Below are 21539 nucleotides of genomic sequence, written 5' to 3' on the forward strand. Positions count from 1 at the left end.
AATCTTACTTATAAGCAGAAGGACTCAATGTTATTCAGGATTTAATAAGAATCAATGAATGTTCTACACTTTCAATACTTGAATTGTCATCAAAATCGACAAAATCACCCAAAATCAATTCATTGCTCACTCTAGTCAGGGACCCATCGCAATGCACCAGCAAAGGAAACTTCACATGCCTTCCCACAATACAGCATAATCTACATTGCACTGCAGAGAACCTACTGTTGATTTTATAAAATTATTTTTATATAATGGCTTGAATTGAAATTTAAAATGCAAAAGTCAAGTACCATGGTTCAGTTGTGCTTTAAACAAAAACATTAATTTCATATGTGCCCCTGTCTGTTTTTATAAACCAGACTCTTCTGCTTGTGTGGTGATAGAACTTCTCAAATGCACTTGTGATGTTAGACTGTATAGTATGGGCAAAATCGAATTGTTCCTTCTTCAATTGGATTTTTTCGATTATCAATTTTCAATACTTATCGAAGACATTCTGATAGAAAATCTATCTAAAAATACTAGACATACATAAAGTGCATGTGTGTATAATTTAAAAAAAAATCGGCCCGGTTGTTTTAGAGTCCATGGGAAATTAACTCTTATACACATAGACAAAGTGTGGCTTCTATATAAGTAGAAAACAAATAGAGACATTACCAGAAAGATCTAGTGTCCAAGATGTCTATAGGGAATAAACTCATTCACACACATAAAGTGCCTTTTATATTCTTCATGTGAGTTTACTGGATATTAACTTTTGTTTCATTTTATCCTGAAGTACACCTAATTACCGGTGGATTATTTTCTAAGAATTTGAGTTGATGTACTTTTTAACTTATTTTTATTTTTTCTTCTCTTTTTTTGTACTTAATTTGTCCTGCTTTATTTATATTTTATAATTTAAATTTTGATCAGAATTTTATTGCAAGTTTGTTGAATTTTGGAAACTTTTTTTTATATTTTGAAATTAAAAAGATTTTTTTAAAGATTTAAAAATTTTTTCTTAGTATTTTATTTTCTTATATATTGCTTTGAATATACTTTTAGCATTTATTTTTCTTTGTTTTTTTTTTATCCCCATCATATCGCCCATCCCCTAGAAAATATTTTTTTCCAATTTTAATCTGAATGTTTTCAAAGTCTGTGTTGTTTTTTTATCTTTACTTTTGTATAATGTCGGCTTTTTCTCCTCTTCTGACGAGAAGCATTTAGCTTTAAAATGCCATCACCTAAAGAAGTTTCTCCTTATTCCTCTTTCTGTAACCCTTATTGACTTGATAATGTAATAAAGTTCCTATGTAACTTTCCAATTTATCTTAACTTATTCTATTGTATATAGTTTTTTGTTTTTTTCTTTTTAAATGCTGTTGTCACAAAAAGATCGTTCTCTGGAAGAATTACTTTTGACTTTTTTAATTGTCTTTCCAGATCGTCGACAGTGGTGCGCTATCGGTGTATTGCTCATCATCATGGTGATCATTATTGTTTTGTTCTTCGTACTTTGAAAGGAAGCAAACTCTGCTATCAGCACTTTTGGAACAACTCAAAACAGAAAAGATTTTTAAAAAATGGTTGGCATCACTTTGGAACGGGAATGCGATCACCTGTTTACGGTTGTGCATTTCTAACCCACCCCACCCCACCCCTCTTTCCCCACCCCAGTTTCCTTACAACAGTTGACTGTGACAACCAACAATAATCTTATAATATTTTTTTTTTTTTATTGAGGGTAACATTCCTACAGCTGTGACCATAAAACCGACTATTAACTTTCCCAGCCCATTCTAAAAAAAAAAAAAAGAAAAGAAAAAAAATTAAAATTAAAAACAAACGATGAATTCGAACTTCTCTCTGGATAAATAGAATAATAATATATACTTTTGGGTACACTGATCTACATTTTATTTTATTTTTTTTTTCATTGTTTCCACTCTATATCCCTTTAATCTTAAACAACAGCTGTATCAGCTTCTCCCAACCCTGTCCCACCATAATTTGTTCCTCTACAGAAAAAAAGGAGCTTCAGTTGTTAAACGAAGGAATACAACTGCTAAAAGGCTCAAGAACTATTTTTGGATATCAGATAATTTCTCCAGATTTTACTATTGAAGGTCCTCCAATCCTCAAAAAAAAAATTGATAAGATAATTTGGTGGATTTTGATGGGTTTGACTAAATGGGAACTTTTGTATGTCTGAAATGTCAAAAAACAGAAACGCAACACATAATGTATAATACTTAAAAGAATTGTGTGTTTTTTAGTGGAAATTCATAGCAATGGTTTCGTACTTTTTGCAATCTTCAGATAGCTTGAGACATGGATTTAGGTGTAAATTCATGTTTTGCTTGAGGAAGAAAAAGAAACAGGGCCTTATATCTTAATTGGTATCTTGAATCATGTGAAGATTGCAAAGAGTATTAAACTGTAGTTATGACATATTTAAAAAAAACATGCAATTCTTTTAAGTACTATAAAGTTTTGTCTGATAAAGCATTAAGCACTGTATAAAAGTGCAAATCAAAAACTAAATCAGCATAAAAAAGCAGATCCTCACAGCCATCAGTGTGTGCGTGTGTGTATATATATATATATATATATATATATATATATATATATAAGGTCGGTGCAAAAATAATATTTTTTGTCGTTCAACTTCATGTCAAAAAACAACATTATTTTTGCACCAACCTAATATACACACACACACACACACACACACACACACACACACCACACACCATTAGTTTTCATTCTAAATGCCAAAGGATTGAATTAATTCACACTCAAAAGAATTTTTTTTCTCTTTTTTTTTTCAGACTAATGCCTAATTTTTTATTATGTTACGTCTTACACATGTTTTGTTCAACAGTAAAAATTATTAGAGCATCATATCACTAAACAACTCTTCAGAGATGAATGGATATTCCTAAAAAAAACTGCAACAAAGTTTGATACATGGAATGAAAACAGAATTTTGAAAATAAAAATAAAAATTTATGAGCGTGATTTAATTTCATCTTTTGGTTTTTGGAATGAAAAGTAATGGTATACATAGTCTAAAGGTTGAAATTCGCTTTCATTGAGCTTAATATTTGTTACAATTCGAAATGTAATTTATAGAATATATACCCCAAGAGTATATATTTTCTCATTATCTTAAGAATTAATAAACATACACATATGTGCGTGTGTGTAATGGCAATATATTTTTTTTTATCTAATTAACAAGAAGCACAAAGTAATTTTAAAGAATGCCCTTTGTTGGTGATGAGTGCATAAAAATATTTTTATCGTTGTATACTTATCGAAATTTAAGGGGGAGGGGTATTTATTTCTCCATTCGTCACCAACTAAGGCGAGTCTTAAAACCCTTGTCCTTCTTGTGAACTACATAAAAAATATTGTTCATCATATTCTTACAAAAGTTAAGAAACATGTCGATATTTGATATCATTATTATACATTTTGTACCATACATATATATATATATATAACATTTGAATAATACTGGCCACTATGCTATTATTAATTGTTGAGGGTTTTTTTTTTATAATTTAACCATATATTATTTAAGAAATCATTTTAATAATTTTCATTTTGAAAAGTGTTCGCTAAAAGACGTCTTAAGAGTTTTTTTTTTTCTACACCATTCCTTATTTACCCCTTTTTTGTCTAATTTATGTTTTTTAAACATTGAATTAGAATTAAGGAGATAAAAAGAAGAAAAGAAAAAAAAAAAAATTTTTAGAAGTGTATTTTGGTTTCTTTCTGGAGTCAAATTTTTATTCTTTAATAATATATGGTTAAACTATAAAAAAAAAACTCAATGATTGATAATAATGGTACTGCGCCCAGTATTATTCAAATGTTTTATAAAATTATGTATCCATAAAAATCTTATATATATATATATATAAGTTTAAGTGTCACTTGAGAACTTTAATCTTTCTTCATAAAAGAAAATTGTGCAAATGATATTATCTTTACCATCGGTTTATGATCAACAACTTTTTTATTTTTTTAACCTGCATTCAAATTGTAGGCTTTGTTAATTTTTTTCTTGTATTTTCCCTTGAAAACAAAAAGCAACTCTAAGCAAAGCAGACACACACATTTGTCTGAAATGTTATGCATGGATATTTGCAATTTATACATACAAAATGACATTCAATTTTATTCTTATTTTTATTTTAATTATGCATCTTCAAATATGGAAGTTTGATTCGTTAATTTGGTAAATTTGAAAATTTAATGTTATCCTTTCGTGTTTAGGAACACAGATTAACAATAATACTTGACTTTATTGCCTTCAAGCTTTAATTCAAGCTATAAATGACTTGCTATCCATCCGCTTAAAGACTCTAACACTAGTTTTTGAACATATAACTGTACTTGATAAAAATGGCTGACATGTTCATGTTGTAATCCTACAACATTGAAAAGTAATTTTCAAGACAGTTTAAGGTTAGTTCATTTCTGTCTCCAATCAAAGCTTGAATTGACAAGTATTACAATTTATTTGTGCTCCTCAACCAAAAGGGTAAACATTGTTGTATTAAAGAACCGGAAGTTGTTTTTAATTTAGTCAACTAAATAAGATCATTTTACTCATAGCTGAAGCATTCAGTTTTTTTTCCAGAATATTTTAATATGGATTTATTTACATTAAAAACAAATTACCCCCCCCCACACACTTTTTTCCCCCCATTTTATTACCCTTTATTCTGCTATAGATATTTAATACTGATGACATAACTTATTTTAAAAGGAAATACAGTTGGGAAATTAGTGAAAAAATAAAATTAGTTTACCTATTCATTTGTGACCTATTTGTTTGTAAAAAAAAGAAAAAATCAATATGAAATATAAGCATTTTAAGTTCGCTTTCGTGAAAAGTTACCATTTTGTTTAGCCACAACAAGGTCTGTAACATAAACAAGTCACTAAATAAAATGGCTACTTTGTTCAGAATTGATGTTTATGACTTAAAATGCTTATATGTATATTAAATACTGTTTTTTTTTTTTTTAACACCATTTACAAATGAGTAAGTAAAGTAAAATAAATTATTTTTGACTAAGAATTTTTTTAACTGCATTGCCTTACAAATACATTGTGTCACCAAAAGTAATAATTACTGATTTCTGTATTTCTTTCTTTCTATTGCCAGGAATTAACTGATATCTTGTGTAATTAGATACGAAATTATATTTGTACTTGGTTGGCCAAAGTGCCAGTGTTTGTATCTTTTATATGTTCAAACAAGCTATTTTTTATTAGATATGTACCATGCAAGAATCTGATTAGGATTTAATTTTTTCAAGTGCTTTCGGCTAAACTACAAAACTGTAAAAGATGCAGTATTTGTCAGCAATCAATAAATACTTATGTATTTATTGATTGCTGATCTTTCCTCGTTGGTTTTTTTGATATCATTTTTCTTTTGGTTATCCGAAAGTACTGGGAAAGATTAATTTCACATGGGTCGAACATACAAAAGATGCAACGATTATCATCTTTAACGCAACATGTGTAAAGAAAAGTTTGTTGTTCAAATATACCTTAACTAAAATCATATTCACAGACAAGTGAAATAACATCAATACCATACAATGGTAATTACTATTACTGAGACAAATTATTTTAAAGGAAAATTTCAGTTGGAAAATTAGTTAAGAACAGTTTTTGTTTTACCTACTTACTTGCTACCTATTTGCGTTGAATTAATATTTTAAAAAAAGTTTTAAGCAACTTAGTTTACCAAAGTTTACTCACAGTTGCTATTTAAGGCGGAGTCAATTGCTTGAAACATTTTTTTTTAATGAAGTAGGTCACAAATGACTAGGCAAATCAAAATAAATTATTTTTGACTAATTTTCCGACGGCATTTCCTTTAGAATAATCCATGTTGCTAATAGTAATGATTACCTGAAAAGAATGTTTATAATAAAGTCGACTCATCCTAAAAACATAATCATCTAAATTTAACTCATCCAAGTTTAGATTTAGTTTATTTAAATAATTCACTGGGATAAGTATTTCACTATGTAATAAGGTTTTAAGATTAGTTGTCTATTTACTTTGTTTATTGACTGTCGCCTCTTTTGTATCTTAAAACTTATGCGTACTCTTCTAAGAAAAAAATTAAATTAAAATTCGTCTCGTATGTTCGTAGGAGAGAAAACTTCAGTTTTTGTTAGTTGAAAAAAAAATGTCTTTCCTCCACATGAATATTTACAACAGTTTCTAGTCGAATGTTAAAGGTAGCCTTAAAAAATTGATAATTTGTACATCATATTATGAAATTGAATCGTCGTAAATATATTTTGTTATTTTCATATTGTCATTTCTGGGTTGAGTTTGTCTGTTTCTTTTGTCAATGGAAAGGGAGTGTCGAAGTTAGGGAAGGGAAATAACTCTCGTAGCAGAACAATTAGTATCCTAGTTATCTCCCTTGCCATTGTTATTCTTTCAAATATAATAAAAAAAAATTCTTTCACTCATTAACATGAACAACACGCGCACACAATTTGTTCTGCCAGTTTTTTGTTTGTTTGTTTGTTTAAGCCTTTAAGAACTATTTTTTTTTAATTTTTATTTTAAAGCTGACACGTAACGATGAAAAAAAAAAATTGGCTGTATTTTTTATTATATGAGTTAATTTGAACTTTATTTTTAACCAGCCAAAATATTGTAAATGCTCACGGTTGTCAGTTATTTTTTCCCCTTCTTTTTACCTGGTTATTAAATTTATTGGTAAACGTTAATATTGGTGACATAAAGTATGTTAAAAGTATGTTGTCGAAAACTATTTTGATTTATTTATTTATTTATTGTGACGTCGTTTGCGTTAAAAATTAATATTTAAAAGTTATAAACAATTTAATACGAGCGTGGGCAAAATAATCATTGCTATTACCAACATAAATTGTTCTAAAAAGAAATAGTTGAAAAACATATATGTGTGTGTGTGTGTGTGTACTTTACTAACACATTGGTGATGTATGTAAGTAGATAAACTGATTATTTTACTGTCTCTAATGCCAAACTAAGTTGGCCAAAACGAGGGCTTTACCACCTCCACTAGTTGAGAAGCAGCTCGCAGCTAAAAACAAGCAGCTGCCCCTTCTCCACGTCACTCCAGATAAAAAAATAAAAAAAAAAAAAAATTACAACACCAAGTCTATTTACTTGCCTCCCTACTACTGGATAAAAATAAATAAATAAATAAATAAATAAATAAATAAGCTCCTTGGCTGCAGTAAAAGAAATTAAACTCCATGACTTTGCGCCTTTTTATAAAGACCTGCTTAATTTTTTTTAACACAAAAAAAAAAGGTCACAAATGATGAGAAGGTAAAGCTATATAAATTGCTTTTGACTTATTTCCTAATCGTATTTCTTTTAAAAAATAAGGTGCTTGTTAAGACAGCCGACAGATCAATTTCTTTAAATATGTGGTTTTTCGCAAAACCAGCAGTACTTACTTGTCATGTCGAAAATAGTAATATATCCAAAAATTATGAAAATTCATTGAGCAGAAAATTATAGTTAAAAGTAATTTTTACAGAAAATTGGTAGAATTGCATTTTCCCTAGATGCGAACACCTTAAAGATTGCGAATACAAGGGGATATATCCCTTTTTTTTTCTTTTTTTTTGCCACTTTAATGGTTGACATTGTTTTAGATCATAGACCTTTTTTTTTATATACTAAAAACGCAATAACAATTATTACTATTTTCGACATGAAAATTAAAAACGTAATATTAGCTTTGATTAAAACGACGTATTAAAAAAAAAAAAAAATCGATCTGTCGATTCCATCTTAACAATCACCAAAAATAATTTATATTGGTAATAGTAATTATCAACCGCGGTTAGCCATTTTGATTGTCCACAGGTAATACATAACATAAAATCACCCCCAACTACTATTTATGGTATATTAAATTGGTTATAACTAAATAATAATTAAATACTTTGTTTTTACCGTTAATATGTTATTAAATGAATAGATTCCCCAACTGTATTTTCTTTAAAATAATTAAATCGCCAATAGTAATGATTACCTGTTTATTTCAGATTGTCAACTGAAGCTTACTGCTTTCAGTTTGGAACTTTGTGATTAAACAATATATGTGTGAAGGTGGTGGCGTTGGTGCAGTCATTGTGATTAGATTCTTGAATATTGACTGCCCACCCCCGCCATCTTATAAAATGTAAACAATTTTGAACTGAAATTTTCAAGTACTTTGCAGAATCAATTTCAATATTTTCATGGTTCCTGGTAAGAACAATTTCATATCACTTAAGGATTGTATTAAAAAAATATATTTAAATGTTATCCTCGGTTGCAGTCTCTTTGAAATATGACAAAAAAAGCCACTGGGCCTTCAAAAAGGATCATTCTAATTAAACAGAAAGAAAAAAAATCATAAGCCAACTACAATCGATGTGGAGCAAATGGAGTTCGATTCGTTTCGGACGTCAACATTTTTTTTTTTTTTTTTTTTTTGTACATATGACTTTCCAAATTAATTCGCTCAAGTTTTTAAATCTTGTAATATTGTCATGCTTGTATCCAAGAGGAGACAAATCTTGTTACTGTGCGAATTGAAACGAGTTGTCTGCCCTTCCATTATTATTTTATTTTTTTTTCTCTCGTAATGTCGGGTCAGCAACATTTGAAAGGTAGAACAATTGGAAATAAAAAGAATTTTGGAAAAGAAAACGAAATTAAAACAGAAGAATAAAAAATGCATTTGTATAAAAAAAAATAACAATATGTAAACATTGTTGCAATTCATCTTTGGCTTATTTTTTTTATTTCTTATAGAGACCTCCAAATCAATTATTGAAATTCATATTAAAAATATTTTTTTTATTTTTTCTTAGAAATAATTGTATTTATTCATCAGTGCTTATGCAGTTCAGCAAAGATATTTAAAAAAAAAAAAAAAAGATAAAGAAAACCTCTATGATGTTCATGCACGTTATGGAATATTCTTATTGCAGCTAGTCTGGAGGCGGTATGGAGGTGTATTGCGAGGCCATATAAAGCATGTTCACGACTTAGCAATAAGGAAAACCATTGTACTAGTATATATACAAAATTGCATTATTTATTTCAAACAAAACAAAGGGGTAAGTTCATACATTGGTGCAATAATTTTTTTCTATCGAGAATAGTGATAATTCAATTTTTAAGAGCTTTTTGGCCGCAGAAGCGACGTCTTGTTGCGGGGCCGGTCGTCCAGGGACAATCGACCCAACAACTAACAAGGTAGACACGGACAAAAAGGCAAAGGAGAATAACAGACACAGGTTGTTTGGTTAAAGACGGGGGTTCCTCTTTTATTTGTTAAATGAATTGTGTGATCTGGATGCTGGCTGTCCGGAAGGTCACGTCACCAGAGGCTAAGGTCTGGAGGGCTGGAACAGGTACTCTAGACATAGCGTGGTTTAAGGTTTCTTGCTGGGTTTGGACGATCGGCTGGCCATCAGAGCGATCCAGAACGGACGGTGGACACTGAGAACGCGAGGGTCAGTGTTAAGGAATAGATGATACTGAGAACATAGTAGCTGAGCAGCTTAAGTCAAAATTGATGAAAAATCGTGCATTTTGGTAAGCAAGCATGAAACTTGGCACGATTGCTCACAATGGTCTACTCTTCCGAAAAAAACTTTTGGGCCACTCAAAAAATCCAAGATGGCCGCCATTTTTCAAGATGGCCGCCACGGATGGTAAAATTTATCATTTTGTGAACTTAATGCTTCATTTTTGACCGATTTCCTCATATTATATATCAATTTATATGTTTCTGATGTCAACAAAGCCATTTCTGACGACAAAATAAAGATTTAACACCATTTGAGTGTAATAAAGGCTATATTTTACACACTTATGTCAGTTTATCCCGAAGGCCGAATTTATAGCATTTGCATCTTCCAAAGCATTGTGTCTTGCATCCGCATTTTGTTAGTTCCTTGCAGCTTTCTGCAACTGGTGGAAGTGTTGTCCAAAATATCTTCCATGTATTGCCGTGCTTCTTCCACCCCCACTCGCCAGGACTATACATTTCCAAGTTACAGCATGTTGCTTGACTCCAAATGCACCCTGCTTGATATGTTGCACGCTTTGTGTGTTCAGTTAAAGCTGATTTAGTTGGAGGTATGGAGTCGTAGGGTCTCTGTTTACGAGCAAACATGTCCAATCTTACAGCATCTATTTCTGTGAGAGAAGTAGATCCGTCATACATTGTGATGACAAACTGGTCAATAACTGCTTGGTCCTCACTTGTTATGACTGGTGGATGACTGCTCAGCTTGACAAATACGTCCGTCACGTCAAGTAAAACATTCCATGTCTGAAATGCTGTCTTTTTAGCTTTATATCGAAAGGCTGACACATTGTCACAACCAGTAAAGGCATGGAAAAAGAACAAGCCTTTTGCTTTTTCAGGGCCAAGTATGCTGATGACTTCATGTACTGGAATAAACCTTGTGTCACTTCCTTGACCAAATTCAATGAACATTGCCTCCAGGCCCAACTCTTTCAAGACTGGAAATACAGTGATGGCAATGACAAGGACATCTGTGTCATTAGCTTTCAGCAGTACTGTTTTGTAACCATGATTAACTGCATGTTTTGCGTGTACAAACATCATTGTGTCTGATTCCTCATGGTTGCAAGGTGCTAGTCCTTCAAAGCTGATATTCTGATTGCTAACAACATCTGCAACTCTGGTGATTACCACGAGATTTTCATGATCCTGTGCTAGTGAAGTGATTCTATCAGCCAGAAACTTGAAGAGAGCTGTTTTATTGTCATCATCCCTCAAGAAATTTCGCCAGTTGGGAGGGAGCTTGCCGTTGTGGGTTACCCGACGCTTTGCACCTTGTCCACGTTTTGTCCGTGTTTCAGCTTTCAAACTTGTTGGTAAGTAAACATCAAAAACAATGTCAGTCCTCTCGTATGCTGAACTGAATTTCAGTACCTTTGGAAAAAAATCAAGTTGTGCATACTCTTCGAAGGTTTTTGATTTGCAGGGTGGTATTGTGTTTACCAATGCTGAACCATCGATGATGATGACTGACACATGTGGAACTGAATCTGGACATGTAACTTTGGGCTGAAGAAGCAATGCAAGTTGAGACTTTGTACCACTGTAGAGGTTTCCATTTTCACTCAACGATGCAGGAAAGGACTGGTTTTCATGTTTAAAGAATTCCATCAGGTCACACTCCCTGGATTGGCAAGATATGAATAGTTTAGAGAATAGACATCTTTCAAACTTTTATGTTTGGCATCAGTCACTGCTGCTTCTTGTGTCTGGTCAAAGAAGTCTATGTTGTTCCTTTTGATTTTGGAATAGAAAGCAGCCCTGTTTTCTCCCTCTAAGGTCTTCATGAACACTTTAAAGCGAGTCATGCCATTCCCATAGTGCATGCGAACAGCTTCAGCTGCGGTTTCCGATGCTATAATCTTTGTATCCAGAGTGAGTAGATCGGATGATTCTTCTTGAAATGGATTGCCCATTTCATTGATGACAGCCGTGAGCTTTGTTACTTTGCCATAGAAAGCTCTCTGGGATTGACTTGTTTGTTCTCTGTGTTTCATGTTTTCAGTAACATCCTTGTTCGATGACAGTGCTTCATATTCTTCAGTAAGACGACTTCTGGCCCTGCTACCATCCATCTTCGTAGTGCTGAAGGATCCTCTGTCACACCTACGACCCCACCCTCTCCTTTGATGATTGCATTTTCCTGTTCATGTGCTTGATCAATGGCCATAGAAGAAAATGGTCGCAATGATTTGAAGACAACAAATTTGCCATTTTTGAATTGCAAAAGCGTATTAGGATGGGTCTGCTCTAAGCACAGCATGTCCTTCAAATGAATTGATAGCCATCTTGCATAGTTGTAGTTATTGTTGGCAAAGAAGTATGGTATCAGCTCCATCAGTGTTTCGACAAAGTCTGAAGTCAGCTTCCCTGAAAGAATGTATCAGAGATAGTATGGTCAGTTCCATTGAAAGCACTAGATACCAGGAACTGAATTGCGGGCTCTCTGCTTTTCGCTTCTCACACCACTCATCAGATGCCCTTTTCCTGGCCCGATCAAGTTTGGTACTTTTGAACAAAGCACAGCAACTCTGATGGTACTGAGCATTGTTTTGTCGCAATGTATCTTCAATACCATCACCTTCATCGAGCCTAGCAGGATTAATAATCATGGGCATCTGACAGAGTTCTTGAAAAAGAGGAATATTTGTAGCCAGCATTGAATATCCATCTGATTTACTGCGACCTGTAATGGGACTACTGGGATCCTCTCCGGTTTTATCTGTCTGACATAGGCAGCATTTGCTCTAATCAGTTTTCACATTTGACGTCTTCTCAATAGACATTCTGTAAATGTTATAGGCTTCAGGCCGAGGGTTTATCCTTTTACCACCTGTAACCACAGTTACCGAATATATTTTGACACATTCAGATATGGGATACAACTAGGTTCAGAAAGGTAGGTTCCCTACACCTAGCCCGATCGTTCATCCAGTATTATTTAAGTCCCGTGCGATCTGTACACCATCCAGGTAACTATAGCCCCGTTACCTTTGGCTCGGCTCTCCCGCGCTGGCATATCCTGTCAATTCAGGTGCGGCTATCTAACAGACTGAACATTATTTTGTCCATGGGGTTTATTAGACAGCATTTGGGACACTGAAACATGAACAGTGTGTCCGTAATCAGTTGATACTGGACCCCATGCTGAGTTTCACAGCAGTGATGTCACCGTTATGCCCTGGTTGTGTCATGACAATCACTCTCTTACATATGACATATTATAACAATGAGCTGAAAGGATTAATTTTTATAACTAATACATTCAGCTCACTTGGGGAATCGAATATCAAGTCAATGATTCGGCTTAATCTGCTCAGCTATAGGGTCAGTGTTAAGGAACGGACGGTCAGTAGGGAGCGAGGTTGTCGGAAAGCTGTAGCAGAAGTTGGGAGCACCAAGGGCTGGAAGGCTACAGGAGTGAGCTAGAGGCATCAAGGGCTGGAAAGGCTGCAGGAAGCTGCTGGAGTGAGCTGGAGGCATCAAGGACTGGAAGGCTGCAGGGGTGAGTAGGAAGCACTGGAGACTAGAAGAGGTTTGCTGCTGGTGAGTCTCAGGAGGAAAGCAGTAGTGAATCGCTTTAGTAGAAAAACTTATTAGCCCTGATTAGGGCTGTTTGAACTTGCTGCTGCTGGGAATCCTTCGACTGGCGGATTTGGTCGACGTGACTGGTAGTGTCAGTCGCACTCCGGGAGCCTCCTCCTACTCTCCGGCAGAATTACCTGACTGGGCTGAAGCGGGCTGTATTCATTTGGGAGGAGTGATATTAGTGGTTTGGTCCCCACAAAACAAACAAACGACTCAAATTAATTCTAGAACGAAATTTATGCAATCAAAAGTAGCCTGGGAGTTTGTTGATTCCATTTAAATTAATTTTGTCTAAAAATAACAAGTCAATTGTTTGAATTATTGGCGTTTTGCTTGATATATTTGAATTCCGACGTGTGTAGAGGAGTCAAGGACCGAAAGAAAGGGAAGTGAACGTATTCTCTGAACCCGGATATTGTTCATACGTTTAGCTTGCGTTAACCTATTGTGTCCTTTGTTTAAGGAAAGGGAAGGTGGGGTAAAGAAAAAGAAAAATGGAGGCGGTGATTTTGAAACCGCTACAGTCTTCATGAAACAGTGTTGTTAGAATAAATGTCGCACTTGGTAATAGAAAAAAAACAAAAAAAAACAAATGAATAGAATTAATTCGTTACCGAATCTGTCAGAAGAATTTCAAATGTACATTGATTGAGTCAATTCGGTTTGAAATAAAATTTGATGCCTTTTTTTGTTTGCGGATAAAACGAAAAAAAAAAAAAAAAAGACATAAACACCCACACAAAACACGCTTATATGTATTGACATACGTGAGTTGCATGTGCTGGTTGACTTTTTGGCACAAAATGACACCATCGCGTGATTTCTTTAAGTAGGAAAATACTGGGTGACATTCTCATTAAAAAATAAATAAAATAACTTAAAAAAAAAAAAAAAACGCTAAATTTGATCAAGTATTTTTTTCTTTTTTTAGAGGAAAATCAAATTTTAGTGAGACCCATCGTGACGCAGCCATCTTGGCAATTTCAGCTAGGAAGAGTGAGGTGCAAGGGGAGATAACGCCATGTAATTATTGAATTTTGTCAGAATTTGACGAGATTATTTTTAATAATTTTAGGTATTTTTTCTTTGTTTTTTTTTCTTAAAAAAAAAAAAAAAAAAAAAAAAAAAAATCGCTTCAAAAATTATTAGGACTTCATGTGCATTTTAACAAAACTTCAAGGATTGGCGCCCCCTCCCTCCTCTGTGTAGCTGAAATTGCCAAGATGGTTGCATTGCGGTAGGTCTCATGAAAATTTGATTTTCCTCTGTAAAAAACAAAAAAAAAAAACTATTCGATCAAATTAAGCGATATTTCTTTTATGAGAACTTCATTCCATAACGGCATGCACATCATAGAGATTTTTCCTTATCTTCGTTTTTTTTAATATCTTTGCTAAACTGCATAAGCACCTATTTTTCTTTTTAATTCAACAGATTATAAATGAGTAGAATAACATATTTCCAAATATGTTGCATTTTCTCTTATTTGATGAAATCCTAACAAACTATATTCGAGTTATGCAAAATTTAATTATTGCATAAAAATCCTTTTTTAAATGGTCTTTTTTTTATTATTTGACAAAAAAAAAAAAAAAAAAAAATCTAAAACTAAATATGAAAATCTATGAAAATTTGTTTAAAACGGGTGAGTAAAAAACGAAAAGCGATCGACCGTTGTGAAGTGAATGAAGAAAGAAAACTCTTTCTTTATTCACTTACCAGAGATATAGAGGAGCGGATGACTCCCTTACCATTGATCTTGACTTAATATTTTGAGTGTTTACTGTTAAATCTAAACACCGTTTCCTTTCTAATCAGTTTTCACAAAAAAAAAAAAAAAATTTTTTTTTTTTTTTTTTTTTAGAATGCGCCAAAAATAATAATCTGTTTTAGGTTGGCATAATTTCAATACTCGAATTGGAGGTCCCTATTTTTACAAAGTTAATGTTCTTGTTTCATTTTTGTTGCAATCAGGATTTTTAATCATGCTGAATGTTTTGTTTGTCCAGCACATCCACAATTTAGGCGAAACTTATTAAACATCATTCAATAAAGTGCATGAAAAAAGGTTGGGGGTTAAGAGCTTTAGCAAACTAGGGGGAGGAGAAGGCTATAAATATAAAGACGAATCAGTTCCCTCAAACTGAATAAATCTTCATGTAAACATGTGCAATGCTGCATGTTTAGTTAAGTGCATAGATGCATTCTGCAGCTGACAGATCGGTGATGGGGGAAAACGTATCTGGATTGAGGTGCGGCCAAGAAATTGAATGGCTCTTTGAAATAATGGTTTTTGGGATATCTATCCCTCAGCCACTTGAGAATTTTCAAAAATTATGTTATACCAGACTGTGGTCGCTATGGTCAGTCAGTTTTTATGTCCATGATTAAGAGTTCACAAATCTCAGTGTGGATAAAGTGATATCTACATATTCTAGTAGAATAGGTGGGGAGGGGTCAGTTGTATTTCTGTGAATCACAAACAGATGAGTCTTAAGCTTAACATTCGGTTAGTAGATAGACAGGCTAATCAGGAAAAAACCTGTCATTCAATAAAGAAGCTGCGTGTCATTGTAATCTAAAAATAAAATGTTTAAGAGTTAGTGCTGACTGGACATGCATCTCGATATGATGAACCTGCTGAAAAAGTAGTTCTGTGTTTCTTTGAGGTCAAGTGACAGGCTAGAGGACCTCATAACATTTCTAGAAAATGACACTGGCCTCTTGAGATTGGAAATTTTGACCCTGAAGGTTTCACCATCAATCAATGGATGATTCACAATGAAAATTTTTGGATAGAACAAATCTCATCGTACATACTTAAGCATGGCTAGAGTATAAAGAGGAATTTAGTCTTATAAGATTCTTTTATTTCAAATTCAAATATCCTTGTACTTTAGAAGAATTCATTTCTTCATATCATTTGAATACATTTTTTTCATTTTCACCAATCTTTATTTACTTCCTGTTTATTATGCAACTTGCAGGGAAGGCCGGCATTGTCCCGTTATAAAATTATGCTTAAATATATTTTAATTCATGCAGATTTCATATTTATTTTTTTCTACCAAAATGACCGAACTTACCTGCAAAAAAATGTCATTTTTGCCCTGTCAGCAGGGCATTAGAATGTGCAGACTACCCCCGGCAATGAGGCCACCTGGTGGCGACCCATACTGTTTTGGAACAGGATCTTGTTTGATGTTTGAGCAGATTATGATCCAAGCCCTAAGGGGACATGACCCTGCAACACACCGTTTTGGCCCGATCTGATCAATCGACTGGTCATGTCAAGCCCCATCATAACCCACTCCAAACCTAACAAAATCCCTATCCCTCCCTCACTTATCATTATCCTCAAATATATAATGGCAAGCGATGGCCAAGGATCAAATTGGAAATATCAAAACTCATCACAATCTGCTTAAACAAATTAATTTTAAACAATACAGTCAACAGAAAGTGCTTTGAGAACTACTAACCAAAAACGGATATCTTCAGTTTAGCCTTGATATAAGCAAGGTGAATGTGTTTTCCCCTTTGTCATGTCCCAATTTTGGATTCCGTGGTGGGTTGGGAGCATGGTTGATAAAAATTAACCAAATTATTTATTACAAATAAATATAAAAACTATGGCTTTATTGCTCCCCAAAACTCTTAAAAGAAATTATGCGGATGTCTCTAACCTCTTCAGCTCAGAGGATGAAAAAAGAACAAAAAAATGAAAAATTTTTTACAACCCATACCAGAAGGAAATTTCTCAAGATTTCTAATAAAATGATTGGAAAAGAAAAAAATTGATGAATTGCCATTATTCGTGATGGCAAAAATAATATACAGGGTGTCCAAAGTCTGAATGGACAAGAGTGAATTTACAGGTCCACCCTCCTTTTAATGGCGGACCAAAAACAAAAAAAATAAAAAACAAGGTTTGATCAATCACATAGGTGTATAACAAAGTAAAACAAATGCATATAGTAACTTTTAATAACTCAACAATACCAAAAGAAAAAGCGGATACTTAAAGAGAAAAGTTAAAAAATACATACCAGCTCCAAGATGTTTTAATTGCCACAAGTACGGACACTACAAAGATACTTGCAAAGGGAAAAACACATGTGAAAAGTGTGGAGGGGGGGGGGGGGTAGAAAACACACCATACCAGAGACGAATGTACCATTGAGTTAAAATGCACAAACTGCAAAGAAAACCACTCAGCATACCCCAAAATATGTAAAATATACAAAAAGGAAACAACAGATGTAAAACAAAAAACAACTTTCTTAGAAGCTAGGAAAATAGTCCAAACATACTTAAAAGATGATACATGTGCCCAAATAACAAACAGACCACATCAACATAATGAAATATACAATGAACTAATAAAGAAACATGAAGAATGGTCAAAATAGCCTTAAAGAAAAATTCTTCCAGTTCACATAAAATAAAAGAAATAAACCAAAACAAAAAAAAAAGATAAGAATCTGCCTACAACTGAAGCGTTAAAAAAAAAAAAAAAAAAAAAAAATCACAGAAACCCGAAAAACAATTAGCAGAGGCCAATAAAACAATAAAAAACACTCCAGAAACTCAAATAAAAGACATGAAAAATAGTTTCCAAATACTAGAAAAGATGGAAACTGATAACAATACTAATAAAACTCAAGAAAATAAAAAAAAAAGTAAAAACAAATAGACAAGAAAAATGATCAGGAGCCCAAATCAACAACTTTTTAAGTGAGACCGAGACAAAATCAAACAAAAAATTTCAGCAAGACTATCAACCAAATACAAACTCCAACCAAAGAAAAATCCTCTGCATCCAAAGAGATGCAGGTAGATTAAAATGAAACAAAAATCTCAAATAAAAATAAAACAAATCCAATGAAACTGTTATGGAATAAAATCAAATTAATTTCAAACCAGCTATTATCTGCTTACAAGAAACATTCCTACAAAATAGCCACTTCAAAACACAAAACTATGAACACTACAACTACATTCATAATACTGGCCTTTGATCTAATGGAGGCACTTCAATTTTGAAGAAACAATATACCTCAAAGTTCTCGCCAACCTCCAAGCAATAGCAACTCGAGTAACACTACACAAAACAATTGCAATCTGCTCAATATATCATGAACTAATCAACTTTCTTTTTATAGGGTGAGGGTGCTGGCCTCACATCCAACCTTTCCAGAAGGTACATACAGCGCCTAGCCTTCCCAAATGGTCACCTGTCAGCTACTGGCCAGGCTCAACTTCAGTGATCTGGCAAGAACCACTGTGTCAACGTGATTGTGCCGTACTTCAGAAAACAATTACAGAATCCAAAAAAAATTGTCCACAACAATTCATTAACAAAATCAACACTTCTACCAAACCCAAAACTATATGGAGAATTATCAGAAAAATACTTGGAAAACATAATTTCAACCCAAACAAACAACTCTTCACAAAAAATAATAAATTAAAGACATGACCAACACATTAGTTGAAAATTCATCATTCAAACAATACAATAAATAATTTCAAATACTTAAAAAAAAAAATAAATAAATAAAAAAATAAACTAAGACCAAGAGCCTTACAATAAAAACTTCTCATTAAATTAGAAACTGCTTTAGAAAAATCCCACAACTCGGCTGTAGGACCAGATGAAGTGCATTACAGTTTCTTAAAACAAATCCCAATCGAATCAACAAAACTCATACTTAAAATTTACAATGATGCATGTAATAAAAAAAAAACATTTCCCAGAATATGGAAGCAAGCAACAATAATACTCATGCCAAGAAAAGGTACTGCAGACCCAAAAACTATAGAACAATAGGACTCACAAGCTGCCTACAACCAAGTTCTCTCCGATTCTCTCTCCTCTGATCTTGAGCATGTGGTTCAATGGGGAAAGAGGTGGCTTGTTACTTTTAATGCATCTAAAACCAAGCTTTTATCTTTACATCATCAACGCTCTGATCCCTATCTGGCATCAATTGAAATGGATGACCATCATCTTAGGGAGGTTGCATGTTTTGCCAAGCTTCTGGGCTTGACCTTTACTCCTGATCTGAAATGGAACACATACATCAAATCCGTTGCCAAGGCCACTGGAAAAATGGTAGGATCCTTCTATCGAGACACTGCTGATGCAATTCTCTATCTATATAAGAGCAAGGTACGTCCAAGGATGGAGTACTGTTGCCACATCTGGGCAGGAGCTGCTAGAAAGGACTTATCCTGCCTTGATAGAGTTCAAAATAGACTTCGTAGCCTTGTAGGAGATGTCCTTTTCTCTTCCTTGCAACCTCTTTCTCACAGAAGAGATGTTGCGAGTTTGTCTCTGCTTTATCGTTATTTTCATGGCAAGTACTCGACTGAGCTTCAATCTATGATCCCCCTTGCCAATCTTTTACAAGAAACACTCATCTAGCTGTAAACCCGATCAATTATTTCCCCCTACTCTTTTTCTGTGCCTAAACCTAAACGTAGATTCCATGAACAAAGCTTCTTTCTTAGAAGTGCATGCCTGTGAAACTGTCTTCCGTTTTCCTGCTGACTACAATATGGTTGTCTTCAAGTCCAACATAAACAAGTTCTTGATGAGCCGTTCCACTTAAGAAAACAAATTTTCGGATTTCCCATTACTAACGATTACTATATTGTCCAATTGACTACTGTACACTCTTTAACCCTCATCCTCGAATGGCTTCTGAGCCTTGATAAGTGGGGATGCCTATGTAAAAAAAAACAACAAAAAAAAACTACAGTCTAATGTGATATCTAGATACCAATAATATAATTTCCAAAACCCAATGTTGATACAAAAAAAAAAAAAAAAAAAAAAAACAGGATTACAAGGCTTGAAAATTATATCAGAAGCATTCATTAACAAGCAAATGTAACATTTATCTTTTTCAACCTTGAAAAGATGTCTAATACCACTTGGAAATATGGTATCGTAAAAGATCTCTACAGTATTGGACTAAGAGGCAGATCACCAGAATGTATTGAAAATTTCCTTACAGACACATAGGATTCAATCTATCAGACACACAAACTCAAGAAGTAGAAGTGCCTCAAGGCAGTATATTATCGACAACTCCATTAATCAATCAAAATTATTAAAATCACAAAAGAACTCACCTTTGACATTCATAGCTTTCTATATGTAAATGACTGTTCAATTAGCTACAGATCCAAATACATTCATACTATCAAAAGAAAATTACAATACAACATAAATAAAACTAACAAATGGGCAATAAGAAACGGCTTTAAATTCTTCAAAACCAAAACAAAAGGTATACATTTCTGCAATCAACAGAAACCTACAACTACAGTAGAACCCTGGGATATGGTTTTTTCAGGTTATGATGTGGAATACAATGTTTTTTCCAGCCCTTGCTTATGGTATTTTCTTCGCCTTACAGTGTTATTAATAATGTTATTTGATTATATACATGCGTATTATACAGGGTGACCCAAAAAGCAGGACCCAACTCTAATTAGGCCCCGTTTCTTAGTGTTTTGTCCGAATCAAATAAAACTTTGGTCATAAGTTTATTTTATTCAAAACATCACATCAAAACACTAGGGTTAATTTTATTTTTTTATTTCGGACTATTAGTCTCATCTTTATTAGTTGTTGTTTTGCTTGTTTTTTATTGGTTCACAACGTTTCGGCCAACTTCCTCTGGCCTTCGTCAGGTGGTAACCGCGACGGATAGGAACTTCGAATCAAAACAACAACTAATAAAGATGAGACTAATAATCCGAAATAAAAAAATAAAATTAACATAAAAATGCTCATCTCAAAATAAAAAAAATTCCAATTAAGGAATAATATATATATAAAACACTAGGGTCTTTGGCCTTTTTTTCTCCGTTCTACAGCATATGTTCTAGATGGCCTGCATTTAGCTCCGTGCATTTCTGGAGGCGCAGTATGAAGTTGTCCATGATGTTCTTACAGACCAAATTGGTAATGGCTCTCATCGCCTCCCTGATGGCTTCCTTGAGTTTCGTGATGGTTCTGGGTTTCCCTGCGTAGACTCTGTCCTTAAGATAGCCCCAAAGAAAAAAATCTGTGGTGCTTAGGTCCGGGCTATGGAGTGGCCACTCAAAATCAGTCTTGAGACTGATCACTCGGCCTCCGAAGTTCTCTTTCAGCCAATCTCGGGATAGGTTTGAGAACTTGCTCCGTCCTGCTGGAATCAGAACTTTCTCATGAGTGACAGGTAGATGGTCTGGAGCTCACTCTTGAAGATTTTGAGGACCTCCAAATACCGCTCCTTGGTGACTGTCACTACTGCGCCAGATT

At 33.6% G+C, this 21539-nt stretch overlaps 1 protein-coding gene across 2 annotated transcripts in view; it reads left to right on the top strand.

The window, feature by feature from the left end:
- The window catches only part of LOC145292052 (syntaxin-6-like), a 627569-nt gene extending 618755 nt beyond the window's left edge, over positions 1 to 8814 (top strand). For both annotated transcript variants that reach the window (XM_080138080.1, XM_080138081.1), the window contains exon 8: positions 1435 to 8814. In XM_080138080.1, coding sequence (XP_079994206.1) covers positions 1435 to 1511 — 77 coding nt within the window. In that variant the 3' untranslated portion in view covers positions 1512 to 8814. The remainder of the gene's footprint in view (positions 1 to 1434) is intronic.
- The last annotated feature ends 12725 nt before the right edge of the window (positions 8815 to 21539 follow it).

The sequence above is a fragment of the Euprymna scolopes genome, chromosome 13, assembly GCF_053919585.1.
Source record: "Euprymna scolopes isolate OS-2025 chromosome 13, ASM5391958v1, whole genome shotgun sequence".
NCBI lineage: Eukaryota > Metazoa > Mollusca > Cephalopoda > Sepiida > Sepiolidae > Euprymna > Euprymna scolopes.